At 37.7% G+C, this 18,577-nt stretch overlaps 1 protein-coding gene across 1 annotated transcript in view; it reads left to right on the top strand.

The window, feature by feature from the left end:
* The window catches only part of MYT1L (myelin transcription factor 1 like), a 295,677-nt gene that overhangs the window by 249,257 nt on the left and 27,843 nt on the right, over positions 1-18,577 (top strand). The window contains exon 16 of the mRNA XM_083857754.1: positions 14,468-14,530. Coding sequence (XP_083713880.1) covers positions 14,468-14,530 — 63 coding nt within the window. The remainder of the gene's footprint in view (positions 1-14,467; positions 14,531-18,577) is intronic.

Genomic DNA, 18,577 nt, shown 5'->3' with positions numbered 1-18,577 from the left:
ATTCTTTAATGGGGAATGAATTCAGAAACTGCTGGGCATTTCACAAATAAGTTTTAATTTAAAAGGTGTAAATGTTGGTTATACTAAACGCTGCAGAGATATGCTGGACACTGCAGAGAAAACTCACTGATTTTGTTCCCCATGAATAAGATTTGTAAAAAAATTATAGAAAAAACCTCAGAGGAATTATGAAAATTTATATGGAAATAACTGAATAATTTTTAAAAATGATAGATCATAGGTTTCTCCTCAAGGCTTCTCCAGGAACCATTGTAGGTGGTGGTTTTTCCTCTGATGCACTAATCAAGCAACATCTGTCAGGAAAGCGTAAGTATTTTCTCTAAGTATAGGTATCATGAAGCAAGGGCAAGGGCCTTGCTTTTGAATAACACGGAATACAACTTTTGTGACTTGAGTATGAAGAATCTGGAAGAATGAAGTTATTAAAAGTATTTTTCTTTGCTTTTTTAAACCAACTAAGGTTTAATCCTTAATATTCACATTCACATAAAAAGTCCGTTATTGTTTCTAATTCTTTACTGAGACCTAATCCTAAATCTTTTTAAGTAATAGAATCATGGAATCACAGAAAGGTTTGGTTTGGAACAGATTTTAAAGATCATCTAGTTCCAACCCCTCTGCCATGGGCCGGGGCACCTTCCACTAGACCAAAACTCAAAACCATCCAACCTGGCCTTAAATACCTCCATGGATGGGGCACCCACAGCATCCCTGGGCAACTGTGTCAATAGAACACCTCTCACTGTCTTTAGCCAGCTTTGGATCCAAGATTATGTTCTGCAACTTTGAAAAGCTTTCCTGTAGTGGTATGTTTTTAATGGAGTGAGAACAATATTACAAGGCCAAATTCCATATAGAGTTTCCACTCCTTCCACTTAACAAAAGCAGTTTCAGGTTGATACTGTCATAGACAAGGTCCTATCACTATTTGTTTTAAAAAAAATAGTATTTTTAAATTTTAATTATTCAAAAATTGTTAAGGAAGTTCTTAACTTTTGTTGGAATTCTATTTGAAACAATAAACCTCTGTAAATTAAAAATTATGGATATTCAGCACAAATGAGAAGTAGTTTTTGCAAATTTTTAATGTGAAACTGTTATCCAGAAAAACAGTTCAATATTATATTATTGTATTATTATATATTATTAATAATATAACATACATTTAATAATAATTTAACTTATTTTAATTTCATTTTCACAAATTTTTGTGTTAACTCTACTGAAGCCAGAGTAAATGCTGCTGATTCACTAATTTTAATAAGGAAACACATCAGCACCTCATATATCCAATTTTTGCAAAATTCTTGTGAATGCTAATGTACCACAGACCAGATGTCTTTATACCTTCATGTAAAGTCTTACATAATCAAGAAAAATCTCAAAAATATTTTTATTCCATATTAAAATTAAAAAGGTAGTGGGATTGTCTTAAAGGCTAAGAAAAATTTCTTTTTATCCATTCATGTCAATGAAGATACTTCCATTCAAAGGTAAAGTAAATGTAATAAGAATAAGACACTTATCCAAGGGTTGATTTTTCTTATAAGCTTCTCTCACCATGTGAAGGGGAAATTGGCTGTTTCTAAAGACGCTGCCTATTGATTACATTCTGGGCAAGAGATACAGTTGACAGCTATATATTCCCAGTTGCCACTGGGAAGTAGCAATCTGTGGGAGACATTTCTGTAAGATGTAGTTTGCTGGATACCTTTTTCCACAGTTGACCTTCCTGTGATCCTTATTCATCTTGAAATTAGTGGTTTTCCTGTGTTTGAATGGGTGCTCAGTGGAATGATGCCTATCTCTACTTCATGTAAGAAGGTTAAGATGTTCTTCTTCCATGTTATCTATAGCTGAGGATCCCAGCCTCTGAGCTAATCAAAACTGAGAATTTGTGTTGCAGCTAGGTTCATGCCCCATGTAATATTCTTCCAAGTCCTTGGCAAGGGGCTTTTGTTTAGCAGAAATGGTTGCAAGGATAACGTTGTCTTAAAGAATACTTTGGCAGAGTTTGACTAGAAGATGCAAACATTCACTCTGATAATAGAAAGTTATGGTTCTTCCTCACCAGCCTGGAAAAAGAAAAGTATTAATCAAAGTTTAGACAAGATCTGTATCAACGCTAACCAAGTCAATTAGAAATCAGAGTAAGGAGCAGTAAATACATGTTTAGGCTTATTTGACTATAAGCACACTAAAACAGGAAGTGGTTTTGGAAAAGAAGTTTATTGCTTTGAAAAAGTCGGAGGGAAACCTTCTCATAAAAGTCACAAAAGGCTAAGTTAGCCTCTCACTGAGAGCTGCTTTTCTACCTCTGCAGTGCATGGAAGCTGTGAACCCTGAGTACAACAGAGCCTGAGCACTGTGTGCAGCCACACAGGACCATCATCCTGCACAGCCCTTTTTCCCTGCCTGGAACCTCCAACCTCCCTGCATATAGGAAAATGGGGAATTGGGAAAATATTCCTGTGGCTCTCAGACTGCAAACCTGATGTAGCTCTTTCGTGAGATGTTAACAGCATAAACCAAGCTTGCACTGCCTTGTCCTATGGGAGTTGCAGAAGGGGAAATTGTACAAAAGCATAGACTTTCTGCCTTTGTTAACTTTGATAAGAAAGTAAGGAGGGCCAAAGTAAGAAAAGACATGAGAGCATATCCCACGACAATGAAAAGCACAATTTATTCTCAACTGCTCTACTTAGTGATACATTGGAACATTCATATGGAGCTGGAATTATTACTTAAGTGCTGTTCAATACAGTCTCAGATTACAACAGAAAACTGAAGAGTTTAGCTTGAAGCAGTTCTAATAGTCTTATCAGAGTTTCCTGCCCTCACATAAGGGATGTCTCCTTTGTTCTCATAATGTGCAAACTGCCTCATCCACTCTGACAGGTTAGGGTGAAATGACATCCATTTCAGGTTATTGAATACTGTACTAAAAGCTCTGTTGTTTCTTTTGCTGCTACCCAGACAGCTGCAGCATCCTTTCAGAGGGAGCAGGAAACTCCAAAGCAGAGGCAGATGGATGCCCAGAGTAGAAACTGAGAGTATTATCTCAGGTACACAGTCACACTGATCAGGATATTTGTTGTGATCCACTTCATTTACCTCACTGAGAATTTCTGAGCATCCATTAACTCTGCAAGCTGCACTTCAAAATCATCACTTTCATTTATTGAGAAGAACATGTACAAATACAAAGAAATACACAAATATTTTGAATATATAAAACTACACCAATAAATTTCCTGATGGTTGAAACCTGAACTATCCAGAAGGGACCGGAATCAAGGAAAAATGATAGTGAGTGATTTTTCTGGAATAGAGTCTCTAACTAAAGTCTACATCAGTACTGTCAATAGGAGGCCAAACAGTATTCTCTCTGATACAGCTTTTGAAATGTATTACAGAATTATAAAATCATGTAGCCAGGGGTATCCAAATGTTAGCTAGTCTATGCTCCTGCTCGGAACAAGTCCAGTTGGAATAGGTTGCTCAGGACCTTGTCCAGTCAAGTTGTGAGTGTTGCCAAGGTTAGAGTTCCCACAACTATTCCAGTGTTTGAGCAGACTGATGTTTGGGTTTGTTTGGTTTTGGGGTTTTTTTTAATTTATAATAAATTGGCTTTCCTATGCTGAACTTTATCCCTGTATTGGATGTCCTTCAGCTGTGCAGCTCTGAGAAAACTTTGGCTGTGCCTTCACCACACCAACCTGTTAGGTATTCATAGACAGCAGTACAATTGCCTTTACACTTTTTTTTGTAAGAATGAAAAGCTAACTGACAAAGCTAACTTCCTCAGTCTTGGATATCAAGTCCCTCAGGCTTGAAACAACTGCCAATGTCTTGTGCAAACCTGCACCTTAGTGTTTGTGTTTCTGAGAGTGCTGGGAAGAAAACTGTATCTTCTTAAGTGTTAATTCATTATTGTCTGCCCAGTGTCTACTAGTGGAGTCTACCTCGAGGCAGTAGGGTGGAATACTTTTAGGGATGGCCATAACTGTAGTAATGCCTAACTGGCCTCCTTGCAGACAGGTTCAGAACTAGACTCTCACTAGGGGGTTTTCCCTTCAGTATGAATTAAATATGCTAACTGCATGTCTGAGGTAAGTTAGCACTCAGTGTGGAGCATGAGTCTAAAGTCAGCCACATGAAAAATTAGAGCAAGTCTGAGAGGGTTTCGAGAATCAGTATAAAGTCACACAGAAAATCAGTAACAAAACTGGATTTCCCTTAGCTGCACTGTTCATTACCCTTCTTACTAGACCAGACTGCCTCTCACAGTCTGATATAATTCACACTCAGTATTTTCATATTTCTTCACTTAGGCTTCTGACAAATGTTTTTAGGCCTAGAGGGAAAAAGCTGCTTGTTTTCATCAAATGAAAACTGGAGTATTTTGCTCACTTGCTGGAGACGCCTCACCCCAAAATAAAAAATAGTATCTCCACTTTATCTGTCCAGGAAAGCAAAACTCCTGAGTTTGCTCCCTTTATCCAAATGTTAGCCTGTCCCTGTTACTGGATGATACATGTTTCTGGGGAGAAACATACACATGCAGAAAACATGTAGAAGTCCATCTTCATGCTACAATAGTACTTCTCAAGGTTGCTAGTGAGTGCAATGCAGGGGCTGCATGTGGAGCAAAATAAGTCTCAGCCTTAAGATGCAATTAGTCACCTAAGAACTTTACACCCAGCTATTCTTTTTACATTACCTTTCCAAATGTGCACTGAAAATCATCTTTTTAATTGCTCTTTTGAAACAGGAGTGTAAGAAACAAGCTGTTAATAGTGAAGAAAATCCCCACCCATTACATTTTTTGCTATTTGGATTGTTTTAATGGGCTTGGGGGGTTTTGCAAGCATCTTAGCCCTCATGCTGCCCAGGATATATTTCCCAGAAAACTCCCAGATGTTTACAATCCTATTGATTTATGGCTTTGCCATAATACTAGGCTGAGAGAAGTCACATTAGAGGCAGGATGCTTGCTTCTTTCTTTATTATATAGGTTTAGAAGTATTTTATAAGCTTGGTCTTTCATACTTATATTAGATACACCATTTTGAAGAAGGTCATATAAATTGGACTTTCACCATGCTCTTTTTCTTTCCATCCTTCCCACTCAGCCTTTTTTTCCCCTCATACATTTGATCCAACTCTCTCCTCTGATCTTGTAGAATCCTTCTCTTTATTGTTTTTGCATGCACAAGTTGAACAAGAAACAGATAAATAGAATACCTAAGGAATGGCTAATATTGGCTTGTGCCCAATCTCCTACCAACAGCTTCAGGAGATTCTTAAGGCCACAGACTACATGAAAGCTGGTAATCTTTTTTTTTCTCTGCTTTTAGCAATCCTAATCTGACAGCTTTTCTCAGCATTCCTTGCTGTGATGCTGACCTTTTTGTGTATTCCAGATTCATAGATTTTGAAATCATTCCAAACCTCCAGGAAACTCACAAGAAGTGGCAGCTTCAAGGTCATACTGCAATGCCCATCAAACCATTTGTTAATTGCTTTACCTATGACAAGATATACAAAGCACAAAAGAGCAGAGCATGGGAGAGGTAGCAGCACAGAGATGAAAATTCAAGAATTACTCTATTGATAATTTTAAGGTGTTCAAGGTAACCAGCAGGTTACTGGCTACAGTGTACATTTCTTATAAAAAAAAATTTACTTAGTTTAAAGAGTGAGTTTTCAAAGTACTCAACATTTAGCCTAATTTTAATTTAATTTTGAGCTAAAACTTCCAATTTCATCATAAACAGAAAAGTTAAGCTGGTTATATGAGCTTTTGAAGACACCTTTTAAGGTGAAGAATACCAAATGTTATACCTCTGTTACTGTCTTCAAGTGCTTCACTTGGACCCATTGTCACATGCAGGGAGCTATAAAAATTATGTCACTGGCTATTTTGCAAACCTGGACCAATCTTGCTGTGCAGTGACTGAGGGGCAGATATTCTTGAGAGGATTACTGGTTCCCATAGTAATAGACCAACCAGGAACGAGATATTCTTCTTCAGAGACAAATATGTCCGCTTAAATTCACTGAAAAAACCATCCATGTGGATTTTTGATTTGGTTTTGGGGGGTTTTTTGAGCACAGGCTTACAGCAATGCTATTAGGAGACAAGAGAATCTGCATGGCTTTGTTCCTAGTTGTGGGGCATGTTCTCTTAAGGCTATCTTCTCCTGCATTTTTCTCTCTGCCTCCATCATTCTATGTTATTCCTTCACATAAAAACGAAGCTTTTTTCCAAAGGCTGAGCTGTTTGGAAATGAACATTTGAATTTGCATATGTTGGAACTGATTCATCCCTGCTGCCAGGAAGTGCTCTCTGCTGCAGGGAGGGGATCTGCAGCTGCCCGGTGCTGCCTCCAAGGCAGGCGATGCTGGCAGGATAAAAAGTGTGGGCAAGGTGCCCACGGGGAGAACTGATTCACAGCTTCCCCCTGGCAGCTTCTGAGCACAGAGCACCCCCTGGGTAGTGCACAGAAGCTATTTCACATTAGGCACATACCCTGCCTTTGGCAACTGGCATGCTAAGGGGGTATGTGCTGATGCTAGATGTGAGAACAGCAGGCAGCACGTCATGGCACTTGCTGCTGGGAAGCTTGGAAGTCCTGACTGGTAGCAAAAGAGGCAGCACACAGAGGTGGTAATGGAAGGCACAGGGATATTTTTTCTAAAGCAATATAATCAATTTAAACTCATTGTGTGTATCTGCATTCGAGTGCACGGAAATATTTTATGTGCCAGCATGATGCATTTTAGGCTGCTTATAGGAAAAATGGATTTCAGTGTAATTAAAAAACGTATCAAGTTCTTTCTCACACAGTTCAAAAAATGCAGAAAGGCAATACAGATAATAGCAGCAGCTAAGGACAGAAAAAATAGTACATGCAGAAAATCAGGGAATTAATTAAATTTTACCTGAGGAGAGGAGTATGCAGTCAGCACGCCCCAGTTCAGAACCATTCAGTTGCTGGGGATTTCTAGAGGCAAAGAGAAAGAGACAGAACAATCTCTCTGCAGAGATAAAAGAAACTGAAGTTACTCCATGAAGCCTCTGAGCTAAAATTATTTTAGTCTCATGCCTGGACTAGCTCCATAGGCCTGGCATTGTTCCTTCATGGCTAGAAACACTGTACAGTGAAAATGGCAACATCAAATCTTTCCATTCTACACTTCCTTCCAATCTCCAATCTGTACTTCTCCCAATGTCTTCTAAGAGGGCTCAGTAATGCCCCACCAGGAGGGATCCTTGTCTGGAGCTCCCTGCTCTCCTGCCCATTTCCCACTGGAACTGCATTGGATCCAATGCAAAAAAAAACTCTGACAAGACGAAAAAAAGATTTTTAATTCACCCATTTGCCATTCCACCACAATCTTTTTGTTTTGCTGGCTCTTGTAATTTCCTGAAATCCTCTTCCTTTATATCAGCTGTGGGTTTGGCATTTAAATTTCCCTATTACCTCCAGTGAAACCTGTCATATCAGTAGCATTCTGCTAAGTGAGAAATGCTAGAAGTATTTTACATGTGGAAAAGTGATATTCAGGACATTTGCTAAAACTAAGTTTCTGTGCTTAAATACTCCTTCTAGCTAGAACAAATAGAAGGAAATAACATATGAATCTAAATTTAACTTCTTTAAATTTTTTGGATTACAATGCATCTTTATGAAACTTTGATATTTATACAGGACTGACTTTGCACAGTCATTGTAGGTACATGTTTGAAGATTGGAACATAAGTTTAGCCTCAAATATGAAACCAGAGAAGTAAAATCTCCTGAAATATTCATTATCTGCATGACTGTCCCATGGAGTTTGTGTTGCCTCTTAAACCAATTCAAATGAGCTCAAATGAGCTCTGAATGCAATTTCCAGAAGTGCCCAGTGTTAGCCTGGCTCTGCTCCTTTTGAAGCCAGCGATAAAGCTCACAAGGACTTAAAAAACAAACAAACAAACAACAAAAAAAATCAACGAGGGCAAGATACTTAAAATGACTCATTGACTCTTGACAGGCGATAAATTCTGTATTAGGATTTCACACACAGCACTTTCTCCTCTGATACAAGGGCAGAATGTGTACCCAGTCATTTCAGCAATGTGAGAGGACCACAAGCAATGCAGGTGGCAGGAATGAAAATCAGCTGGGAGAAAAGAGCAGGAGGACAAGAAGGGTGATGAAAGAAAAGATAATGGGAAAAAACAACAAAGGGGAAAGAGGAAAGAAGAAAGAAGCATCGACTTCAAGGTTATTAGAGATCATGAAAGGATGAAAGATGAGGGAGGAACAGAGATCGAATGCATCAGCCAAAGGGAGCAGAGGAAAAAAAAGAAGCAAAAGGGAGATAGAGAAAATGTTAAAGAGGCAAGAGGAGACAAGAAGAAAAGGATTTGAGAAATGAGGGAGTAAAATGCAGCAGAGAAGTGCTGGAGAGGAATATGGATGAAAAGCAAACTATGGAGCAAAAGCAAATGAAGGTTTTTGCTTCACTTCAGGAAAAGGGTTGAAAACACAGTGAAGGGCACCAGGAAAGAAAATGGAAGGAATGAAATACAAGGAAAATTAAGGGAAAATAAATTAATCCTAACAAAACTGGTTTTCATTGCAAATTCATAGATAGATTGTGTAGGTTGAGGGTTTTGGTCTAGGCATCAAAAGAAAGTATCATCACTGGAATTCAAAAATCAAATGCTATGGTAAAAAATAGACAATGAAAGACCACAGGATTAAAATGGAAAATATCTGTATTCCTACTGGAATTAGAACAGACAATAGCTTTTCTGTGTCATCATAAGGAAAAGAACCAGCAGCATTCCCACTTCACATACTTAATTAGAGCTTGACAGTCTACCAAAATACCTGGGACTGGAAATAAAATTTTACAGATTTACATATACATTTACAAAGATTGCTTTCACAGAGCTGGCTAGAACAGTAATGGCTGGGAGGCATTGCCTTGACTACTCAGAAGAGTAAAGACAAAATGAGTTGCTGCTATCTGTCCAGTTCCTGCTAAAGAGATGTTTTCATAACAAAAGCCACAATACTGGCTCTTACTGACACACCTGTGGCCAGAAATCTGTACTGAGAACCACACAGCTCTGTTCATGATCTTGTTTCTCACCCTGAAGTGCTCCCTCCAGGTTAGTGGTGACTGGCATAGGAAGGAACTGGAGAAAACTTTGTTCTCTCTTTTGGCCTCTTAGCTAGTTAAAAAGAGAATTGTTTGTCAAGAGCTGAAAACCTGTAGTTTTTGAAAGCCCCACAAGTTCTTAAAGGGATAGACGCTCAATAAACCTACTATACTCTACAGAAAATCCAGTTTTTTATTTTCCAGATCTTCTTCTCATCCTTTCCCTTTCTTGCCCTCTCCTTTTATTCCTCCTCTCTTGCATATCCAATTCAGGGAACTGCAAACACAATTTCTTTACAATTTTACTTTTGTAAACTTTTGTTTTGGGACTATCGCACTAGAAAAAAACACACACAAACAGCCCCCCCCCCCCCTAAAAAACCAACCAACCAAAAAAATACCCCAAATCACAATAATTTGTTTATGAATCTACATATAGTTTCAGAAGATACACAGCTTTTCAGCTGCAAACAGAGCAGTGAATAAGAATCTATATTTCTAGCATATTTTCCTCTTCTGTGTAGAGTAATTTAGACTCTTTATTGTCCAATTTTCCTCTGCCAAATCCTTCCCCTTTCCAGTAACGTTTTTAAAATACTCTCAGATCCTCAGACAAAAACAGCAATGCAAGTGTTACTGTGTCTGTCTTCCAGCCTCCCAACCTGTAAATTCCATTCCTGGTAAATCAGTCAAATAAAGCAGAATCTCAAATAGGTGAAAACCACCAGACAATAAAAAATTCTACATTCTGCTATGAAAAAATCCCACAGGAAACAATTATATTTTTCTAGCCTTTCTGAATCTTCAATAGAAAATCACACCTCTACTATAGAGATTGACAGCTTGGTCAAAATAAAACTATGGGAAAGATATAATTTTCTATTAATCCCAGTTCTTTTGCAGTGTGGAATGTTATGAAGAACCATTCTGAATTTTTGCACAATTTCCCAATTTATTCAATATGATTTTTCTTTTGCTTACTACATCTGCTTTAAATAGTTAATTAGTAATTTCTAGGATATTCTCTCTGATAGACTGTATTATTGATACATGTGTTCACAAGGGAAGATTGGATGCACAACACAGTAGGTACTAAGTGTTGTAAACAGGAAAGGTAACATCAGTCTTTTGTGTTGATCCATCAGCTTACAGGTCATGAAAGGTATTTTGTAGGAACACATTGCAATAGGCCAGCATGAGAGAAACTGATGGTTTAATTCTTTTCCAAGGGAGCTGATATCCTCAGCACAAAAAAAAAAAAAAAAAAAAAAAAAAAAAAAAAAAAAAAAAAAAAAATTGAAGTCTTTGTTTTATCTCTATGTTTTGGATCTAATTTATGTTTTAAAATAATCTGAAGAAGTAAGTCAACCAAAGGCATATACAATAATGAGGAGGAAACTATTGCAGTTCTGGGTTTGCACTTTGTGAAAAATCCTATTTGCTCTCATGCTAGTAAAGCTGTAAATCTATGTACACTACATGTAAGCTTATCTTGCTCCTGTAGACCTAGATAAAAGCCTAGGAATATAGGTTTAATTATGGGTCTTACTTATAGTGCCCTATGCTGGTGAGAGCTGGGGGGGTCTTGTGAGCTGAGGTTTCAATGAGACTTTAAACCACTGGCATTTGGAAGAACCCTCCCAGAGCTCATTTGGGCATTGCATCCACTTCCTCCCCAGCCCCAGAAACCTCCCTGATGTCTTCTGCCAAAAGTTTATTTTAATTGCTGCACACCTTCAGTCTTTCCATAGTGAAGAATCAGTAGTAGGGCTTAAATGTATTCTTCTCATTTTAACTCTCACACTTATTCTCCTGGTGTTGAATCTAAGCCCAATACTGAATCCAGCTGCCACAGCTGTTGCTGTTCTGCTGCCTGCCCTACTTCCTGCTTCTGCTTATTTTCCCAAAATGCTTCTCTGGGATGATCTGTGAAATGAATGGGACATCAAGGCACTGCTAGCTGCATTCCCCTTTCCTGACAAGCCCTTTCTTTTGCTGGATGCTCTGAATCTGTAGTCAAGTGCTAGTATTCTATGTCCTGAACTTCACTCTTCACAGTCAGTTCCTTTTGTCACCTCCCTCATTACAGTACTAAAGTATTTCCTGTGCTACAATAAGCTATTACGTGAATTCTACAAATGAGTTTCTGATCCTGCCAAAACAGATTTACTTTAAGTAAGCAAGGAGAACTGCAGCTCTCTTTCCCCACATACTCTGATAGTCATTTTCAAAGAGTTTCCCATCACCTGCCTCTTACAAGCAGTGCATATATTTTTCTGTAATTGTTGTTTGTACTTACGATTAAGTCATATATGCATAGGTAGTAAATGATAGCAAAGTAGTAAGGTGTATGCAAGTCCTACATATGCTCAGACATTTGGAAAATACAGACTCCCAATTCCAATAGCACAAAAACTTGGGGTTGTCTCCTTATCTGATTTGTTTAGGTTAGCATGTAAATATTGTAATAGCTTCATAGTTTTAACAGACTGCTGCACATCTGCATCCTGTGTGTCACACTGTTGAGAGCATTTTCCATAGAATGGAAACAGCAGAAATATAAGTGTTCCAGAGTTTTAAAATGTTCTTACCAACTGCACTAAACTCTCATTTCATGTTACATGAAAGTAAATATAAACTTATGAGATTTAAAACCAAATATTATAGTGCCAAAATCAAAATTTGAAAGGTCGTTCTGAAATCCTTGCCAACATAAAGATCTCATTTGGTTTAATCAAAAGTACATTTTTAAACTGATATGAACTGTGCAAAGCCATTTCTGAAGATATTCAATTCAATTTACAGCAGGATGATTTCATCTTTAGCTTCAGTTGTTTTCTGTTGGGTTTGGTTTGGTTTTTTTTTCAATGACACAAACAAGCTAGTTTTTAAATTGTGTAAGACTGTCCAAATGGTTGAGGTGTAGCGGTCTTATTTTAAGATGGATGGGATATACTGGTGCATCTTATAAATCCTTTTTGTTAAGACACTATTAATCATACTGCCTGCAACAAAAAGTCTTGGAAAAGATGGGGGAAAAAAATTGTTCAGTTTTGCTAATACCTTATCCTCAAAAGGATAGAAAGTCTGGAGAGGAAAATGGTGGCCTCAGATCATGGGCTGGTAAAGAAGAAATCCTTGTAGTACCCCAGACAGACTGCAGAGGAATAGTCCCATAGCTCCAGGTTCTCCTTTATTCATTTAAATGCTGTGGATATGTAGAGCCAAAATTTGGTCAATTCCTTTAAATAATTCTTATCCCTTTATCTTATGATTCAGCATTTTCGGAGCTTTAGTCAGGCTTCAGTGATGCAGCTAGTCTTGATGGAAATAAGCGCTGGAGACTGCTGAAGCTACCTAGCATGAAAAAAAAAAGAAATCACATGAAGCAAGAGATTGTCTCTCTGTAGATCTCAAAATATTTAACTAAAATAAATAAATGAATAAATAAGAACATATATGCTTATATATGTGAGAGAGAGAGAATATTTAAATTATAAAACTCTTCATATTAGATGCCCTGACCACTTATTTTTTTAAAGAAATAACCAAAGTTTATGCTATCCATGTGCAACCACAACCAAGAATGAAGGGCAAGAGGCATACAGACTGAGTTATGACTCCTTTATCAAGGATTGTAGTTTTACCTAATCGGTATCAGAAGGATTCATGCAGAAATTATGGGCTTTATCCTTCTATAAGAAGAAAGATTGATGTGTGATGTCAACCTGTATGTTGGTCTTTAAGAGCTATGTTAATACACCTTTCATGCAAGATCACAGTAATATATTTGGTCCTGTGCAAAGACAAAGCAAGAGAGAAGGAGAATTGTCTCTAAGCACATTGGTTAGATTTCTTGTCCAAAGTGCACTGCTTGTTTGGGATGGAGAAGAGAAACTTAGTGTTGTAGGGAACTCCATAAGTTTTACCAGCTAACATCTGAGAACTGCTACCATATTTTGACGTTTTCTATAGAGTAACTAAACTGGTCCAGATGAAGATTATATGGGAACTTCATTGAATAAATTCAAGTTTAATTTATGTCATTCAAGGTAGGAATAATCATGTTTAAAGTTTGGCCCTGCTGAGTTCCTCAGAAGTGGGTAATGCTTACTAGCTTAAAATAGCTAAAATTCATCTTAATGGAGCATGACAACTCCATAGCATTGAACTCTGGGTTGCTTATTTATTGTTTTTAAGAAGTGTTCAAGCCTCTGTAGAAACCTTGTTAAATAAAAGCTTACCAATATGGACCAGCTTTGAGAAAAGCACACATGTAACTAAAGGGTGAAAGCCTAAGTCCACATGAACTCTTGATTTAAATAGTGGAAAAATATGTTATGGAAATCTGATGTTATAGAATGCAATATCTAAATTTGTGAGCAAGCTTTTTTGAATCTGAACACTTTCTCTAAATGAAGCTTTTTAATAGCATGGCTAAAATTCAAAACTCAGGCTCAAGAAAATGACTTTTTGGAATTTATGTAGCATTTGTCTGTTCAGTAAAACGCACATAAATTAATTCTTTGTCTTTTCTGTAATTTAGTGTAGCGGTTCAAATACAAGCTAATGATTTTACTTAGCATTATAATGTAGCTTTTTCTGTGATGATCACAATCATCTTTGCAATGTAGAAAAATCCATCCATTTTCTTTGATGGCTCTAAAGTCATTCCACTATTAGAAATTCCACTGAGGGCTGTACCATTTCTGGCTGGTGCTGTAGCTTAATGTTTGGTACTGTTTGGGTGGGTTACCATCTCTCTGCAAGAGGCTAGCATTACTTCCCTGTCTACACACTTCCTTTTTCTTAGGCATCTCCTTTGCTTCATGGAGAGGTGAAGGGGTCTCTTCACCATGAGCTGTGACCTCATGACACTGTGCAGTGATTAGAGCAATAGCTCCAGTGGAAAAGAAAGTTACTCACTGCAGTGTTAACTGCTACCTAAGCATACAGCACGAGGATAGTCCATTTGCTGTCAACCCAACTCACACCTGGTGGTGTAGGGGTGTTGGATTGCTGGGAAATCTCCACTAATCTGCCAGTACTTGAGATATCCAGGAAGCACTGGAGTGGGCAACTGAGGAGTAACAAACAAAAACATTTTATGAATGAAAAACTGTGTTTGTCCCTGATGTGGAAGTAAGCTCAGGTTTAGCAGAAGTTAGGGGTCCCAAAGGCTGGCTCCTGAGGAAACAAGGACTGAGCCAATGAGTATTTTTAAATGGGCAGTTACATCTTTCATGTCAGTAACTTCTGGGTGTCTCTTCCATTGTTATTCTAGGTGTCCCACCCCTGGGTGTGATGGCTCTGGGCATATTACTGGAAATTATGCTTCTCATCGAAGGTATGTAAAGACAAGGTTTTGTTATTTAAATCAAATAACTGCAGGGATAGAAGGTGCCTCAACTGACCTAACTTTACTCTCCGAATACTGAAGTAGGATTGAGTACTGCACAGACATACATAGGTCTAACTCACATTAACCACTAAAAAATAACATTTCTCAGCTTCAGCATGACTTACCAAATAGGTAGAAATATTTTTGCTAATATCTAGCAAAATCTTTATACAAAATAAATTCAGTTGCTCTGCCTTCTCTAGTAGCCTGAGGAAGCAATTCAACATTCATGTTTCTGTTGCTTTACGTTCTGAACATCTTAACTCACAGCTTGGATTCAAATCCTACTCCTGCATCTTCTTCCCACACATTGTATTTCCTGAATGTTTGTGTCAGTCTCTTCCAGACTCACTCCATATTCCTTGAAACGCAAAATTGGACTCTGCTCTTTACCTCCTCTCCCAGGTGAAGCTATATCAGCTTTAATCAGAGGGGGAAAGTACCTCTTTCATCTAATATGCACCAGTCTTGTTTCAGAAAAAAGTTTGGCTTGTTCTTAAATTGCAACACTTCGTGCTACATCAAGCCAGAAGAATAGCAAAAGAAATTTATGGGTGAAAGCTGCTGTAACTGCCTAAACTATAATTTTACCAAGGGCCAAAGAATTCACTAATTAGGATATTGATCAATTATATTCTAGAGATAATGGCATAAGTGATGCGTAATTAACATTTCCCCTGTGGCTATTTGAGAATTAAATCAGTAGAGAAAAGTTGTGCCATATTGTGTAAATATCTATCCATTGTTTAATCAAAGAATAATAGTGAATAATAGTGTAGTCTACTTCTCTTGCGTTAGTAAAGACTCTCTGCTCCCATGCAGACCAGTACTGTTGAGTCTGGATATTTGCTTTCTTCACCAAGTCCCTGTAGTTTTACAATTGGCTATAACTAGTCAATACACAAATTCCCAGTTTAAATATGTTCTCACTAAAAGCAGCAAACAGTTCAAAGTCAAAACGTAAATAAAATTAGAGATTGGGAACGTGCCATATTTTACATGCTGTGAAAATGAAAGATCACAATTTCTGTAATGCAGCATTAAACATCAGAAGTACAAAACATGAAAAATGAGAAGATATAAGTATTTTAAAAGCACTTACATGATGCAGGAGATTTAATCATGCTTTCAGAGGAATTTAAGGCCAAATTTAGAAATACATTTAACTATATGTAAATTTATCAGCTTCCACACTACCAGCATTATGGTTGTTATAACTCTACCCCAACTTCAGGGAAGCGATTTATGTGTTTGATCATCTATTTAACCAGAAGCAGGTGGGAGAGTGAAGATGCAGAAGAAAAGTGTTGCTAACAAGAAACCTTAAAGCTGGCAAGGTTGGTAGGGGAGAATCACTGAATGTTGATTCATTTTTTTTAACTTTTTCCTTGTGCATTATCTCCTGGCCACTAAAGGACTGTGCCATAAGCTGAATGGTGTTGCCTACTTTTGTCTGTAAATTCTTACATTCTTGTATTTTTGCAGATGATTGCTGGACCCAGTTTTCATTTGATTGTGCACCATAATGAAGTATATATAAAGATGTAAAAAGTTGTTCTACAAAACGAATATATCTGGAATTTGCCCAGTCCATTGGGATTTAATGCAGCCTTTTAAAATGTCACCACATCTACATTGACCACATAACTTTCATTTCTCTTCCAAAAAGGCCTCTGGCAACCCCACATCTTCGGTTGCCTGCAGGCACAGAAGCACTGACATGTAGTCAGTGAAATAACATTTTCTTTGCTTAAATCCACAGATGTCCTCAGGAGACCTGTCACATTTACACAGAGCCAGCCTTACCCTGTTCAGATCATATCTGTCAAGGCCTTTTCTGAGGTGGGAAGGCTGGCAAAAGGAATGCTTTCAAAGGGCAGTAAACCAGTAGCCTAAATCTGGAGCTGTTAAGTGTGGAAGACCCCACAGCATGTTGTCAGTTGGGCTTTCTAATTCCCAGACTGAAAATTAGCATTTAGCTCTGCCTGCATCTGAGTTAGCATTTTTGTTTGTATTTGACACCATCAGTTACAACCCTCTCAGTTTTAGAAGGAAAGGAATGACAGACTTCTCTCCTAAATGGCTGCTGAGATGCCTGGGTATGATCAGTATTTAAAATGGCTGCTCAGCAGCAAGCGTATGTGAGGCAAATTTAATTCTGCCATAACTCTGCAGTTCCATGCAGCCCTTCAATTTATGCAAAAAGTTATAGCACCATGCACTGCTGCTGAATTTCCCTCTTTTGTCTTCATATATGAGGAAATAAAGTCATAGAAAAATGAAGTAATATGCTTATCTTGTAATAGCTTTGGTTATTGCAGGATAAAAAATCTAAAACAAAGGCTCATCCTTGACATATATTTTCTCAATGTATCCACTGTCAGAGGAAAAATTAATTAATCACAGCCTCAGAAACTATCTGTTGGAAATGTCTGTTTACAAGACCCGAAAGGTCTTAGAATTTTCTAATAAATCATAATACCAGAATAAAAATATCCACAGAGATGCTGCACCAAAGTACGAATCAGTGGGTGATAATTAAATTGATTTAATATGTAAAAAGCTTTAAACCATTACTCAAGATAGAAATTCTTTGTTCAGATTTTGTTATTAAAATGTTATCATCTACAAGCATACCCATCTGTATATCTACTAAAAAAAGTACTGCTTTCTGAGGAATTCCTATTAACTGCTTAGTTTTCAGATGCAAATTCTGATTATTCTCACAGAGTACAACTACTCTGAGAGATAAAGGAGGGGTATCTTTAACTCCAGTCCCTTCCCCTTCACTTTCTGCAGACCAGGTTGTGTGTCAGGCAGCGAACCACCCTGTTCCTGAACTGTTCCCTTGCCCCAGAGCCAGCTTTCTCTTATTCTGGATCCCTTAGACTCTCTTCCTTCTTACAGACAACATTATTATTTTTGAAGAAAACTGTTCTTAATTGACACAAGCTCTTTCAGATTTAGTTTGTACACAAGGAACTATGGCACTTTGGTGTCCACAATGCAAGCTGGAATGAACAGCAGTTTGCTTTCAAAAGGAAAATGGTTGGTTACATTTAAAATGGCAAATGAAATGGGGTGAGAGCACAGGTCCATGTATCAGAGTGCAGATGCCTATTCTGCTCATGCTGACATGACCCCTGGCGTGACACTGACCCTGGGGCAGTGTCCCCAGGCAGTTCTAAGATATGAATTGGGACTCAGTGTGGGTCATTCAGATCATTCTTTACAAACAGTATGGGTGTAGCTGTCCTGCTTTACAGAGATGGAGAGCTTAGCTGTACAAATGTGAACTTTCTGGTCTTGGGTCAGAGCAACAGTTCTAGCTCCCTTCTATTTAACACTACAGCTGTATCCATGACATCTCACTAAAAGTTTCTAGGTAATGTCCAATATCCTGTACCAGCATTCCTCTCTTTCTTTAATTGACTTATTTATGACTTTGCAGCATGTAAACTCTGGTTTTGTCTGTTCTTCATTTTCTAACACAAAATTCTGTCTGTGATTGCATCACCTTTTTCTGTGCTTCTTCCCTTCAGTCCTCACTGGTTTTAACAACACAAAATAACTGAAAATTTTGTTACCACTCTTTCTGTCTCTTCTTTGCAAAGACAGGACCTACTACAAAAAACTCAAGTACCTTTCCTCATGCTGAAAACAAAAATTTGATCTTCTATTTTGTTTCTTTCTCTAGGGAATTTTTTCTTTGGTGACACTTCTTTCTCTCTCATGTTAACACTTGAAGGTGTTCTACTGGTGGATTTCTTCTTTAATGTGGATAGTTAAGATGGAAATAACATTTAAATAGAGGACCAAGCATAATTTTTTTGATAGACATACTTGTTTCCTCAGATATCAGCTACCTAAAAAAAATCTTTAAAAATCTGTTAAGGTCACTGTCAAGTCTACTAAGTGGTTTCTATAATGAATTCTTCATATGCAAAGGGAAGATGAGCTTGTGTAGTTGAAAACAACATTCTCATTTTGTTA

This window comes from Zosterops lateralis, assembly GCF_965231275.1.
Source record: "Zosterops lateralis genome assembly, chromosome: 3".
Classification (NCBI taxonomy): domain Eukaryota; kingdom Metazoa; phylum Chordata; class Aves; order Passeriformes; family Zosteropidae; genus Zosterops; species Zosterops lateralis.
Note: the sequence above shows the minus strand (reverse complement) of the source record. Positions and strands in the feature narration are given on the sequence as shown.